At 29.1% G+C, this 15072-nt stretch overlaps 2 protein-coding genes across 3 annotated transcripts; both read left to right on the top strand.

Annotated features, from left to right (window-relative positions):
- The first annotated feature begins 3600 nt into the window (after nt 1-3600).
- On the top strand, nt 3601-8429 carry LOC114409107 (probable beta-1,4-xylosyltransferase IRX9H). Of its 2 annotated transcripts, none has more exons than XM_028372417.1 (5): nt 3601-3936; nt 4174-5245; nt 6139-6388; nt 6562-6784; nt 8100-8429. In XM_028372417.1, exons 2-4 carry the CDS (start codon nt 4371-4373, stop codon nt 6736-6738), a joined length of 1302 nt encoding a protein of 433 aa, XP_028228218.1. In that variant the 5' UTR covers nt 3601-3936; nt 4174-4370; the 3' UTR covers nt 6739-6784; nt 8100-8429. The 2 variants fall into 2 exon arrangements, with proteins under 2 accessions (XP_028228218.1, XP_028228219.1); XM_028372418.1 differs by having other exon boundaries at nt 3601-3854.
- Nucleotides 8430-12061: 3632 nt separating this feature from the next.
- On the top strand, nt 12062-13754 carry LOC114409108 (stress-response A/B barrel domain-containing protein HS1-like). Its single transcript, XM_028372419.1, has 2 exons — nt 12062-12242; nt 13338-13754. Exons 1-2 carry the CDS (start codon nt 12103-12105, stop codon nt 13525-13527), a joined length of 330 nt encoding a protein of 109 aa, XP_028228220.1. The 5' UTR covers nt 12062-12102; the 3' UTR covers nt 13528-13754.
- The last annotated feature ends 1318 nt before the right edge of the window (nt 13755-15072 follow it).

The raw sequence follows: 15072 nt of genomic DNA on the forward strand, positions 1-15072 counted from the left end.
CTAAATTAAAAAAACACATTAAATGAGATAAAAAAAAATATATTCTTTAAGTTTTAATTCTATTTAATCGTACATTAGAACATATTTTGAAAATTTTAACTAATGTCTTTTTATTATATTTTCTTACATTATTTCATTCCATCAATATTGTTCCAAGTCTAAATCATTAAACTTGACTACAATAGAATTTGATTATCACGCCCAAATTCTTATATGCTAAACAAAAGAGTTGTTTGGGACCATCAAAGGCTCATTAAGCCATTTGACCTACATCTTGCATTGCTCTTTACACGTAACTATTTTTTTTTAAGGAGCTATACATAACTAGTTGAAAACAGGTAATTCGTGTATTGTCACAATTGAGGAGTTGTTTTTTATTTCTATAATAACTGTTGTGATTGAAATGTAATTTTCAAAAGTAAATAAAGAGTAAATCAGTCTACAAATTTTGTATACGAAAGATAGATATATATTTTTTATTATTGATATAGATGCAAAGGATATATGTTTGCTTGGGTCATGCATGTCAAGGACACAAAAGTATTTCATAGTTGGAGATTCTTGCATCTTGTATGATAATTTCATGAATACGTACATATTTGAATTAAAATCTGTAAATTTAAGTTAGGATTCAATTTAAGTTTGTAAATTGAATTTATAAAAATAATCCAAGTAAGTCTTATTTGTATAAAATTAAATTTTTATGCAAATGTTTCATGTACAAACTTATTTTTGTGAATAACCAAATATGTCACTAAACTAAATTTACTTTTCAAGCTAAGTTTCCCAACAAAAAATCAAACATAACCTATGTATATTCAAGCGGTGACTCACCTAGATCTAGGAAGATAATTCACCTGAACCTTATAAATATACCACATGCATACGTATCATGTAAGTATTAATTTGAGTATTAAAATGTCTTTGTTGGTTTATTCCCAAAAAAATTGTCTTTGTTGGTATCTTTACTTTCTCTCTCGCGATTGGACCAACAAACTCCACTGCCATCTCAAAGACAAGAAGATCCAGTTGACCTACTAATGGTTTGAGTTTGGTCAAATCAAATATACATGCAATGTAAGATATGTATCAATAAAATAAAAACTAAAGTTATTAAATAAAAACATAAACATCAATAAACTCTTTTAATGTCTGATTAATATTAAAGTAAAAAGGTCATAAGACTATATTAACTCTTAAATTTTAGTTTGTTAAATGAATTTTATTTATAAACATTAAGATGATTTTTTGAGACATAATTATATTTTTAATTTGAGTGTCTCTTAACATAAACTAAATAGTAATTTGTCACGAAGAATTAATGTCTTTTACTAAATTTGACCTTCATTAATTGTTAAAGAATGTGTTGTCCATATTTTTTAATAATTAAATTTTACTAAATTTAAATCATGACACATTTTAAATTAAATTAAAAAAACAATAATTTTTATGCGTAATTAAAAGACAAGAAGACATTATTACTTATTTACTCTAAAGACAAATACAATCTCGATGAGATATTTTTCTAACAGTTATTTCATTATCTTAAAAACATTGAAAAAATTTACTCCATTATCTTAAATATTATAACAATTTAATAAAATATTAAATTAATTTTGGTCATCCTATAATTTTAAATCCATAATTTTTTCCTATTTTTCAGAATGAGCAATAAACCTTTAATATAATTTTTGTTAATTAATTTTATAAATACTATTTTATATGTATCATTAGTTAAGAGTTATTATTTTTTAATTGAAAAAATTTATAAATTAAAATAAAATATTTAATATTTAATTTTACATATATTTATTTTATTATAAATTTTATTTTTTTATAAATTAATAAATTATTGTATAAAAATTTGTTCTTATTTTATTACAATTTTTAAAAAAAATACATAAACTAATATATAGATTATTAAAAAATATGTTGTGTAATTTATACAAATTAAGTAAATTTAAAATAATATTTAAATAATCTAAACAATTAAAAATTAAAAATTTATTAATTTTTATAATAAAAATAAATTTTTTATTATTTATATATAAAAATAAATTTATACAATTATTAAAAATTATATAAAATAATTTACATATTAATTTATGTAATTTTCTTGATTTATATAATTGGTATTAAAAAAATATTACTAAATATTTTTTTATAGTTAAAAAAAATATTAACATGTAAGTTTCCTAAAAAATTAAATATTAAAATTTTATTAGATTATATAATTAGAATAAAGTAATTTACACATTAAAATAAATTTACATCATTTGTATATTTTACATATTAATTGATGTAATTACATTTATTTATATAATTAGAGTAAAAATAATTTGTATATTAAAATCAATTTACAAAATAATTTAGGTAAATGATTTATATATTAGTTTGTAAAATTTAATTATAAATTGTTAAAATAAAAATAAAAATATGTAAACTATTTAAAATAAAATATATAAAATGATATAAAAAATTAAAAATATTTATATATTAAATATTTTTTAATTTATAAATTTTTATAATTAAAAAAAATTAATAACTCTTGAATAATGATACATACAAAATAATATTTATAAAATTAATTAAATAAAATAAGTATTTTAGTAATTTATTATCTTCTTTTTTCAATCAAAAATCATAAGTTTAGCTCTTACCAAAATCCATAAAATTATAAAGAGACGTAAATTATAATTTAACCTTAATAAAATTATCATGTTTGATATATTGACAAATTTTTGTCGATTACTAAAAGTTTAATATAATTTTTTTAACTAACAAACATTTGAGACGAACTTCTATTTAACAACTAATTATTTTCATCTTATTGGGTATGTGCATTTTAGGATAAAGTAATACCTTTAATTCTGACTTTATATTAAACCAAAAATCAAACATCATATCTTAGTTAAGAATTAAAGTGACAAACTATTTTTTTTTCAATAACTTTTATTAGTCCTTTTCTTTTATCTATGCTTGAGACCTTTTTTTTTTTAAGACAAATACACTCTTTATAAGTTCTTCTCCTAACATTTACTCCATTATCTTAAAAACATTTTGTATTTATTGTTCAAACAATTATAACAATTTAATGAAATTAATGTGGTTATTTTAATCCTTTGTTGCACATTAAACATACAACAACACTTATGTTTGACATATAGACAAATTTTACGTCAGTTACTAAAAGTTTAATACAATACCTTTTTTTTAAACCTAGGCTTGAGACCCATTTTTTATTTTAATGAAAGTTTAGATTATGCGAAAATAGAACTCTTTCAAGGTTAGGAAAGACCACTAATTTTAGTAAAGATTTATAACAAAATTTATATACTTTCTATCAACAAAGAAAACTTAGTTTAATTATAAACAAAACTTCGTTTTATATTGGACTCATCATTCATAGGATTACCCTAATCGTAATTCTTGATAGCAATTTTTATATAGATTTGTCTTTTTTATTTTTTTTTTATTGTTTTTCCTTTGATGTCCCGCCCATTGACATCGTCAATCACATGACAAAAGCGGTATTAAATTTTCTTTTAAATTTTTTTAAGAAACATATCACTGTCCCTGTCTTTATGTTTTTCTTTTTTTTTCCTTTTTTGTTTTGTTTTTTTTTTTCTGGATTTATTTTCTTTTCTTGTTTGAAGTTCCTTCCTTTTAGATCTAAGACCAGCACAGATTCCTGAAATCACAGTTAGTTTGACTCACCCTCGACCCTAGAACTAGTTGCGTCAGAAGGGTATCACTCAAAGCTCAACTTTGCCATAGTTCTACCTTTTTAATGCCCCACTTGTTTGGAAAGTTGGAACAATCATGCCGCTTCATTCTGCTTCGCTGTCATTTGGGTAACTCAACTTGTTCCAAACTTCCAGTGTCAATTGTTAAGTTGCTAAAAATGCTATCTTGAGCAAGACACCTTGATATTTGGTATGTGCATTTTCACTGTTTCTACTGGTTCTTCATTATTGATTAATAACTCATTTTGGTTGGTTTTATAGACACTTCAAAGTATTTTTTATATGCGTGATGAAATGTGCTTTGCGGATTTTGAGGGATTTGAGAGGGCTTACTCTTGATATATTCTTGTGGAAGGATTGCTTGCAATTTACATTGTTTATGTACTTTGACCTGATATGCTTTGCTTACATTGTTTTATTATGCCAGCTTTATTTCGCACCTTTGGCTCTGTAACATGATCATCTGGAAGCTCTTGGCAAATGCCAATAGGTCATGACAATTGTTGTTTTTGACTTTGAAAGACAAGAAGTTTATGATTGTTTTGGAATTTGGATACGTTCCTGCCATAACTGTATTCACAGTGCTCATTTGGGGATACTAAACATTGGTTTGGGTTTCTGTTAATGGCATCTGTTAGAAGAACCTTGTCTCCCGTGCCTAGAGCTGGAACTGTAGCAAATGGAGAAGTGTGTTCAGTAGCTTCTCCCTTGTCGAAGTCCTCATCGAGTCCTCAGAACTTCTCACCATCGGTTGGATTGGACTACCGTGCACTTGTGTTTGGTGTTTTCTCCCCAAGGTCTTTCAGGGCTTTGGAGAGATCAAAGCCACGGGGGCAGCTTTGGAGGAAGATGCTTTTTCATTTTTTCATTTGCTTCGTGGTTGGTGTTTCTATTGGACTCATCCCACTTGCATCGACACACATGTCCGCAAATCTCATGCCAAAACAACAAGCCTTCTCCTTTGAGGTGATATCTGCAGTGGCAAATTTCCAGCCATTTGAAAATGTAAATTTAAATGTGACCCCATCAATCAACGAGGCTGTGAATTTTAATGCTACTTTGTATTCAACTGTGAAAGAACAGGAACTAATAGATGGAGTGGCATATAATGTCTCCAACAGCCAAATCAGTGAAAATCCATATTTGGAGTCTCAGAAGCTTCTCATAATTGTAACCCCAACACACAATCATCTATTTCAAGCATATTATTTGCATCGCTTGTCGCAGACATTAAAATTGGTCCCACCTCCCTTGTTGTGGATTGTTGTTGAGATGACTTCCCAATCTGAAGAAACTGCTGACATCTTATGGAGTAGTGGGATTATGTACAGGCATCTCATTTGTAAAACAAATCTAACCAACCCAAGCCATAGGAGCATTCTTCAAAGAAATGTTGCAATGGCACACATTGAAACTCATCGTCTTGAAGGAATTGTTTACTTTGCAGATGATGATAACATCTACTCAGTGGAACTCTTTCAGCAAATGAGAGAAATAAGGTCTTTCTAGTTTCCAAGATATTAATTTTGTTAGCACCTGTCTGCTTTGCCTTCTCTTTCACTCTAGCGACTCGGATGCAATTTATAGTCAAATGTTTGTGATATGTAATTTATTGAGGCAATATGGATAAGATACAGCAATTATACCTGTATTTAACTTGCTATGAATTTCTGATTGTCACTTCTTTAAGGATAAGAGACATGGTTCTAATTTTGCCTGCCTAACCTATTGAAGGAGGGGTATGGGGAGGGTCATTATAAGTGTTGTTGATTGACTTGGTGTCATATTTTAATTTTTATTCAATTTCTGAGAAAGAGACTACATACATAGATACATACATTGTATTTGCGAAGGTCTTCTGTGTTGTGCAAAGTTATGTCAGAATGAGAGTCTTTCCCTTCTTTTAATACAACCTTAGTACTCAAATTCTATCTATCACTTGCCTTTATTTTGATAGAATTCAATAATGATAGGAAACCCCTGGCCCCTCACCTCTTTTGGTGTAGAATCATATGATGAATTAGCAGTGGCCAAAGGCATGGGTGTGATTATTATGGCAAACTACACTTTGACGCCTTACAAATACAAACCTTATCATACAAAATAGAGAATTATTGTTTAATAGATGATTGTTTATTTCAAATTCTAACACACCTTAAAAAGTTAAGAATATAATGTGTATGTATTTGTATTTGGGTGTGTTTATCTGTTGAAAAGTGAACACTAATGAGCAGTGTGACAATGTTTCTGTTAATCATCTCCTACTCTTCAATCAAATTGGGTTATGCAGAATGTTCTGGCACATTCGTCTTTCCTACAATATTTTTGCGTTTTCAATTATTCTTTCATTTGTTAGTTGTGACTTGTGAGATATCGTCATTTTGATTCTCAGGCGATTTGGAACATGGACTGTAGCAAGATTATTAGGGGATAAAAGTAGCATTGTCTTGCAAGGGCCCATTTGTAATGGAAGTCAAGTAATTGGATGGCATACAGATGAATCAAATGGGAAATCTAAAAGATTTCATGCTGAAATGCCGGGTTTTGCCTTCAATAGTACAATACTCTGGGATCCAAAGAGGTGGCACCGCCCCACTCTTGAACCTATCAGACAACTTGATTCGGTCAAGGAAAGTTTGTGGGTTAGTAAATTAATATATCTTTTTTTAATGATTTTATCTGTTATGTAACATTATTTTCTGTATCTAACCCATGCTGTGAAAACATATCTAATCAGATTAGGTAACATCAATAGAGTGCCATACAACCTGAAATCATGCCTTGATCATTTATGAATTTGCTTTTCTATATGCAGGTTAGCACATTGATTGAGCAGGTGGTTGAAGATGAAAGTCAAATGGAGGGCTTAATGGACAACTGCTCGAGAGTTATGGTCTGGCATATTGATCTTGAATCATCTTATTCGTTCTATCCTCAGAAGTGGATTGTAAAGAACAACCTAGATGCCATTGTTCATCTTCCACTTGTGTGAAGTCCTCAGATGAAGAAGTGGAGAGCAGTAAATTGTCATCCTAATTGTAAGTGGAATCTTTATTCTCTAATACTTCTTTATTCCATTTTGATTTTTTTTAAAATAAACTACTGTCCTGCAGTTTATATTTCAAGTTTTACTTTATGGATGTTTGGAACAATGTTAAAATTTCAGTGATTGGAAGATTTGCTATCTAACATAACTAGCTATCCAGAGGGGAGAATCAAATCACTTAAAGTACTCAATCAAGCATCCCAGACTACTTGATGTGGGACTTAAGCACCACTTAAAATGATGCTGAGACTGCACTCCCTTTCTACAACTAGTTTTGATACCAATTTAATAAGTAGTTAAGTACTCAAGCCCTTGGGGACTTAAGCATCCCATAAATATCTGAGTCCCTGTCAAAGTATCGTCCCGAACATTCAATACTACTTGATGTGAGACTTAGGCATCCCCTAAATACCCAAGTCCCTATCAGATAACCACTACCCAGATCGTCAAAGAGTCCAAACACATCAAACCTAATGGGGAGAGAGAATCTGTTTGATCTGTTCGTCAAACATTAACAAACCACAGCCTGATTGAGGGAGTCCAATAGTTATGGGAAGGTGGCAAACATGGGTGATGGACTGTTTGAGGCTGGGCATTAATGGAGATGGTGCTGTGAGGCAATGACAAAGGTCGAAGATACAGGAGCAACACACCCAAAAGAAAGACTGACTAAACAAGTAATTTAATGAAAACTACTCCTAAGAAATCATCCAAGATATTTTAACAAATGGATTTTAATGGAAAGAAGGAGAGGGAACATAATTTACTATTACATCCTTTAAATAGACAGAGTCATGAAGTTAAAATATAATTTAGTCAATTAGTGTAAAATTTTCTCTCCCCCCATTCCAAATCTTCCAATTTGGTGTGGAAGCCAAAATTGAGGGAGGAGAAATTTTGGCCATCTCCATTCCACTCCCCATCTCTCTAAATGTTTGAACCAAACAAGAAAAAATATTTTGAAAGTTCCTTCTTGTCCTTCCCTCTAATATTGCTTTCCAACCAAAGACTATGCAAGATAGATACAGTAATGATATTAAGAGATATGTTCTAGATATTTATATTTTGCAGCCGAAATCGCTTGAATTCTATCTGTCTGTGATTGAAACTTATGTTTTGAGTTTGTGGTCATATGTCGAACAAATCCAGAATAGTACATTCATGCATTTCTTGTGTTAAATTCAAACTTTCCCATCTCCCTAGGTGTTTTGATTTAAAATTCATTTCAGCATTCTGCATTTAAGGGAAGATTATAAAGAATTGGTGGTGCCTGCTAATGCTTTGTTATTTATCTTTTCCTGCTCCAGTGCCTACTCAGATACTCCATTTAAGGTGACACACTGCCACTCCGGCACGTGATGGCGTAGTTGTCAATTGTGACAAAGTCCATTAATTAATGGTTCATTTTCTCCCCTCTTAACAATTTGTACATTATAATAGTTATACAGTTTCTGAGTTGTGCCACTCCAATATGTGGCACGTTTTGGATTTTGTAGAGTTTGTGGCAGGGCAGGGGCAGGAATGTGTCATTTGGCCCCTGGTACTACCCTTATCTGTTGTTACAATTAAGCAATCTCTCTTCTGTAAAATTATGAGAGGAATTTTGAATGCCAAAATATTTAACAATTTTCACTGCATTTGGAACTTGTGATTTTGTGCAACTGAATGACGTTTTCTTTTTTTATATCTTCCTCGGATGTGGTAAATGGTAATCATTGTATATAACTCCACCGAGTGCATATATCAGTACAATGGCCTATTAAATTTACAGTATATAATTCAAAGTAATTTGTGTAGAACAATATACACTATTATTTTTTTTCACCAGAGAAAGCAGGCCAAACACGGTCCCTAACCCATAGTAAATCATTCGGGAGCCATTAATGGAAATAGTGTTGGGATAAATATGTATGTCAAAGATCTAATACATTGTTATTAATTTTAGTAAAAAATTATTCTTTATTTTATTATTATATTTATTGTTTTATTAAATTATTAATTTGACAAGTACTTGATTAAAATTAGAAATTTGTTATTATGATAGAGATTATGATAATGAGAAATAAGTTTTTTATAATTTTAATCTAAATTGTTTTTGATCTTATGATTACTATGAATAGAACATCAATAATCTGGATAAATTAATATATATTTAATGGTCTATATTAAATAAATATTAATAAATTTCATTTATTAAAATACATAGATGATGTACATGTGAATGTCATCATTGAATTGACTCAAAGTGAGAATTCTTAATGATTAATATCATCTTAATTGATAATATGAAGTTCTCAAGGAGAGATATAATAGTTTGCTTTCACTTGAGATTATTTATCATATTTTAATTTCAAATACCTAATACCTTAGGATACTAGTTGAGTGAATATTGTATATGATTAAATACTTGTAGAATTAATTATTAATTAAGAAGGAATTCATCAATTTTAGATAAGACAATTGAATGAAAAAAGCAAAGAGTTTTTTAAGTCATTCATTGATTAAATACAATGTGCACTTGTTAGAATTTGATAATAATATTATATTCTAGAGTTAACCTTGAACTGTAATAGAAGAAAATATTACATTCTTAAAGGCAAAAAATATTATTTTATGTTATTTGAACGTTAAAGAATATTATTAAATGTCTACCTTGATTAGTAAATTAATCAATTATGATTAATTTACTATCGATCTATTATTGAACCTACAAAGGAGTGTTTCAATCGTTGCAAAAGAAAATAATTTATTTAATAATTAAATTAGAGATTTAATTTAGTCAAATAAATATTTTAATAAAATATTATTATATTATTTGTTAGCACAATAATATAATTAATATAAACAAAGAGTATTATTTGATAACGTGAAACTTGTTCATAAAATAAGAATAAGATTACATTGTTACACCTCATCATGTGATTAGTTATTATAATTAGTTATGTGATTGTTTGAGAATTAATTGTATCTTGTATTAGGAAGCTTTTTAAGATAAAAAGATATGAGATAGTTTTTTTATCTTTAAATATAAAAACAAAAAGATATAAAATTATTTTAAATAAAATATCTCTTTCCTGAAAAGGCCTAAATCCATATCTCTTTAACATTATAAGAATATAACATATAAAGTATGTTATAATTTTTTGCTACTAAAATATTAGAAACACTTGTATGTAACTATCAAATAAATGGTATATTTATGTGTCCATTTTTTCTCTTTTGTCTATAACATGTTTTGATTAGTAGGAATTGAAGTCTAATATCAAAAAAATTACATTCATGATCCTATTTAACTAACTTAGTTAAATTTCCTTGTTCTCTCTATAGTTGAGGGCAAGAGCAAAATATGACTTTTTTGGGGTTATAATGAGACTTCTTTTAATAATTTTTTCGTTTTAGAGTGAGTTTATTTAAACTTAAAAAAATAATTTTAAAATAAAATCTTTTTATAAAAGTATTTTTTCAAAAAGTAGATAAAATTTGTTGCTTAAAATAAGTAAAAATTTATTTTTTAAACAAAAATAATTTAGACAAATATACTAAAAAAATATAAAATTATTTGTTTTATTAAAATAAATGTTTATTTCAACAAATAAATTTAAACAAACTGATTCTTAATAAGAATCTCTAAGACTAAAGAAATCAAGTGAAGTAAAATTATATTGATTTATTCAGATTGAAAACCGAGAGTTTGTGTGTATGTGTAAAAGTATATCATGTGAGAGAATACAAGGAAAACTAATTTTGCATGTTCCATGTTATGTAAACTTCATTGATATTTTAGAGAGATAGTGAGGGAATAATTCAATAAAGGGGTATTTCTGAAGTTGTTTTCGTATAAATTCTCGTTTTTTTTTGGTAGAGTAATGAAAAGAAACAACGAAAGAAAGAAAAAGAAACAAACTGCAATCTAATCTAGGGGAAAGGGTGCCCATATACTAGTTTATCAGGAGGGTGTTCATGCAAAAGAAAGTTGTCTCATTTTGGCCAAAATGTCAGCACAAGAATTTCCTTCACTATCGTCGATTAAGGCGCATACATGTGAATAGGACTCTGAACATTATGAATAAGGTGCCATGATTATAAATTATCATTTGCTTCATATTTTAGCCGTACTATCATCGTCATTAATTAATGTAAATTAAGACATGCTTATTTTACAGCAGGGCTATGTCATGTTTCTAGGATTCTAAGAGAAAAAAAAAAGAACAAAGTGCTCCCTATTCGATTTTGCATGCCTCCGAGTCTCCATTTCTGGTGTCACCGTCACTATGATTAAAATTTCCTTTTTGCCATGTCAAGTGAGTTAACGGAGTTATAACGGTGTTAGTTTATAATGGATTTAATTAAAATCTTGATATCACCACAGGTATTTGTTGAGTAATTTAACCTACAAACACATGCTAATCAGTGTTTTACAAACATTAACATTGATTAAAAAACTTAGAATAGAAATATTTTTATTAAAAACTAAAATTTATAATTTTTTATACTTTCTTATGATTTATATAATGAATATTTTTTATTTTATTTTTTTAACCAATATAGTAAGGGCATTGTTAATCTAAAATCCAAAAAGTTTGAGGCTGATGCTAGGTGCACCTAGCATTATTGCTGGTGCACCCAACACTTAATGGGAAAAGTCAAAAATATTCCTGCTTATTTTTAAAAAAAGTTGTGCACTAAGCTTTTCTTCTTCTTTTGCGAGTTGAATCTCCTTCTTTCTTGAACTGCCTCTTCTTCTTCCGTTCTTTGTGAGCATTATTGGCGGCATTATCGTGGTGGTTTTTCTCTTCCGACAGGACGAAATTCAAAATCTGTATAAACCTTACGGATCAAGTTGATTCGTAAGGCTTAACGGATCAACTTGATCTGTATCAGTCTTACGGATCAACTTGATCCGTATGCTCTATGGATCAGCCCACTCACGAACACCCAGCAGAGATGCAGAAATGCGTACCTCATTTGTCGTCGACGTCAAACAAATCACCACAACAATGAACACCAGCTCCTTCACCTTTACCGAAGCTCAACTATCGCAAGAAAATATCGCACGAAAGAGAAAAACACAAGAAAAAAAAGCTCCACACCAAAAATCACAATCACTGTGCACCCAACTTTTTAAAGAAGATAGAAGAAGGGGCATTTCTGGTATTTTTAAAAAATGTTGGGTGCACTAGTAATAATATTGGACCTCGGAACAAAGTTTGATTGATATTTTCAATAAATTTTGTATTTTTAATTTTGTTCTCAGAGGTCTATAATACAATACACGATGAGAAGAGACATAAGGTGGTTGTGGAAGAAGAGATGGAGGAAGCAAAGGGAGTAGTGAAGCACGTGCTCCTAGCTAAGTTCAAGGACGACGTCACTCCAGAGCGGATTGAAGAGCTCATCAAGGACTATGCCAATCTGGTCAATCTCATCCCACCCATGAAGTCATTCCATTGGTATCTTCTTCATGTCTTTCTTTTCTTTCTCACACTTGCAATAGATCTGGGCAAACAATATCAACTTCTTCACAAATTAAAAACAGGGGCTGCAAAAACTAAACCCAATGACAAAAAAAATTGAATTTTTAACAAGTTCATTAAAATGGGTTTGCCCAGGTTAGCTGATGAATGAGTACTAAGTGCTGGTGAGCAGAGTGAGTGGATGTGGAATATTAATTGGATTAGGTTTCAATTTTTTCTTTTATGGCTACATTTTGATCCACTGGATATGCTTGTGGTGTTCAGAAATGTTTCTGGTTGATTTTTGCTGAGATTATTAAAAAAGTCCATAGGGGTGAAATTGCAGGGTTTTCATTTCAAGACAAGATCTTTGCCTTTTCTGCATTATAGGGTCTTTTTGTTATTTATACAAGCTGAGTATGATATTAGTTAGATCATACACGTTTGGTTCATCTTATTTTATTTTTGTCTTCTTAAGAGAGTTTTTTAAAAAATAAGTGATTATTTTGTGAATTTGTGATGATGGTATTAGCTTCCATGATCTCCAACCTGGAAATTGTCCTATCTATTGTTGGATATGGTGACTAGTCTTAGGTGTTAGAGTTAGATCTGGCATGCCTCCTGGATTTAAAAGATCCCTTATTTGGAGGCTTAAGTTTGCCATTGCCAAGACTAATAGTGTGTTTGGATAGCTAACAAAATTGATTCTGGCCCCAAAATCATGGTGGAAAATTGAAAAAGTGGAAGCAACTATTTGTTGCTTGCTTTGGCTTTCAACATAGAATTGGAATTGATTATGGAAAAATTGAGGTAATATCTAATCCAAAGACACCATAAAGAGTGTTTGGCAAAAATTTACAATTTTAATGGCTCAGATAAGGCCTAAAGGAATAGAAGATTTGGATTGTTGTTAAAATTACATACTATCATGTTAAGAAAGATGGAACATGTATAGGTGATTGAGAAATGTTATTCAACTATTGCATTGCATCTTACTCTCCAAGCATTTGCACATGAACCCCTTCTAGTGGCTTGATTAAAAAAGATTTCAAAGCAAATATCTAATGCCCATATATGAAAAATGTATTGTAGGGGCAAGGATGTAAGTGCTGAAAACCTGCATCAAGGCTTCACTCATGTCTTTGAATCAACCTTTGAGAGTCCAGAAGGCGTTGCAGAGTATGTAGCTCATCCTGCCCATGTTGAATATGCAAATTTGTTCCTTTCCTGCTTGGAGAAAGTCATTGTGATTGACTATAAGCCTACCGTTGTTAAGCTTTGATTGGAGAAGTAAAGCCTCGTTCACTGCTAGTGTTCTTATAAAAATAAACTTTGTTTTCTGTCTAAGCAATTTCTGTATACACTACGATGCTCCTCCCCCGTCATATATTGAGGGTTATTCTCTCTTGTCTTGATTTTGACAATTCTAAAAACCTTATTGATATAGGACTATGTACTATTGAATCACTCCAATGTTTAAAAATCAAGAGTCAGTTACTTATAGTTTTACCTAAATAAGTTCAAAACGATCAATCTGGATTGTTGGCTTGCAATTAGGAAATTGGGGTACATCACTGCACGTTTATAGATAATACAGAGGCATATAAGGGGGGATCGGGGTTTAGAGAAGTGAAATTTGTATCTAAAGAATAAAGTATCCAATCACAATCACAAGTTTATATACGATGAATTTTGTTAACTTTTATAATAATCATTTTAAAAAAATGCAAATCCCCAATAGGAAACATGAGTTCTTGTGTATGCCTAAGAGAGTGAGAATAGGAGGAAACTAATTTTGACTGTCAATCTTATTTTGATGATAGATATTATATTCCTTCTGTTTTATTATAATTATCATGTAAGAGAATTTTTTTTCTAAAATAATTATCATTTTAGTTTTTTAATATAACATTAATTATTTTTTTACTTATATTTTTTATAACATTAATAATAGATAATAAAATTTACAAATGAATTAGTGATGATATAAGAGTTAATGTTGTAAAAATTATCTCTTTCATTTAATTATTTTTTTTAAGGGTAAAACGATTATTATCTTGGAATAGAGGGAATATGTGATATTTTCTAACCCAAAAATAAAAAATAAATATTAAATAATTTATAACAACTTATCCACTTTACGCAACTAATTGAGCTAAAACCTATATTAATGAATGTTATATTTAGAATTAGTATAAATTTTAAATGAGTTTTAGAATACACAAATTAAGTAATGTTATCATCAAATTTTAAATGAGTTTTTTTTGTTATACTCCAACATTTTTTAATTATATTTTTTTTGTCAAATACTCTTTCCATTTTGATTATAATTTTTTGAAATCATTATTGATGTAAAATTTATGAATAAATACATTAACAATATACGATAAGTGTGTTAACTTTTATAAATAAAAAGTAGATATAGTAACAAATGAAAATAAAATTGATCGTATGGTTTAGTCACAAAATTTCATACATAATATTCACTTTTATAAGAATTGAGTAGTATTTTAGTTGTGTAATATACAGAATAAATGTTTATTTTAAATAATTAACATTTATAAAAAAAATATTTTTTAATCTTATACACTAGTTGTTAACGTGCAAATAGAATCTTTCAATCTTATAGACTAGTTTTAACGTGTTGGTTTTGGGAGGATCATGCATATTCATTTATATTATTCTAGACATGAAAATTCCGTGTTAAATTTTATATGTAAGTGCTCGACCGTTCTCTGTTTCTGCTCGAGCTTTGGGTGATTCTTTCTTTTTAATTGGCATCGATATTGTTTCTTACTTGGAACTAATGCATGACCATATTCGTAAA

This window comes from Glycine soja, chromosome 4 (genome assembly GCF_004193775.1).
Source record: "Glycine soja cultivar W05 chromosome 4, ASM419377v2, whole genome shotgun sequence".
Lineage (NCBI taxonomy): Eukaryota > Viridiplantae > Streptophyta > Magnoliopsida > Fabales > Fabaceae > Glycine > Glycine soja.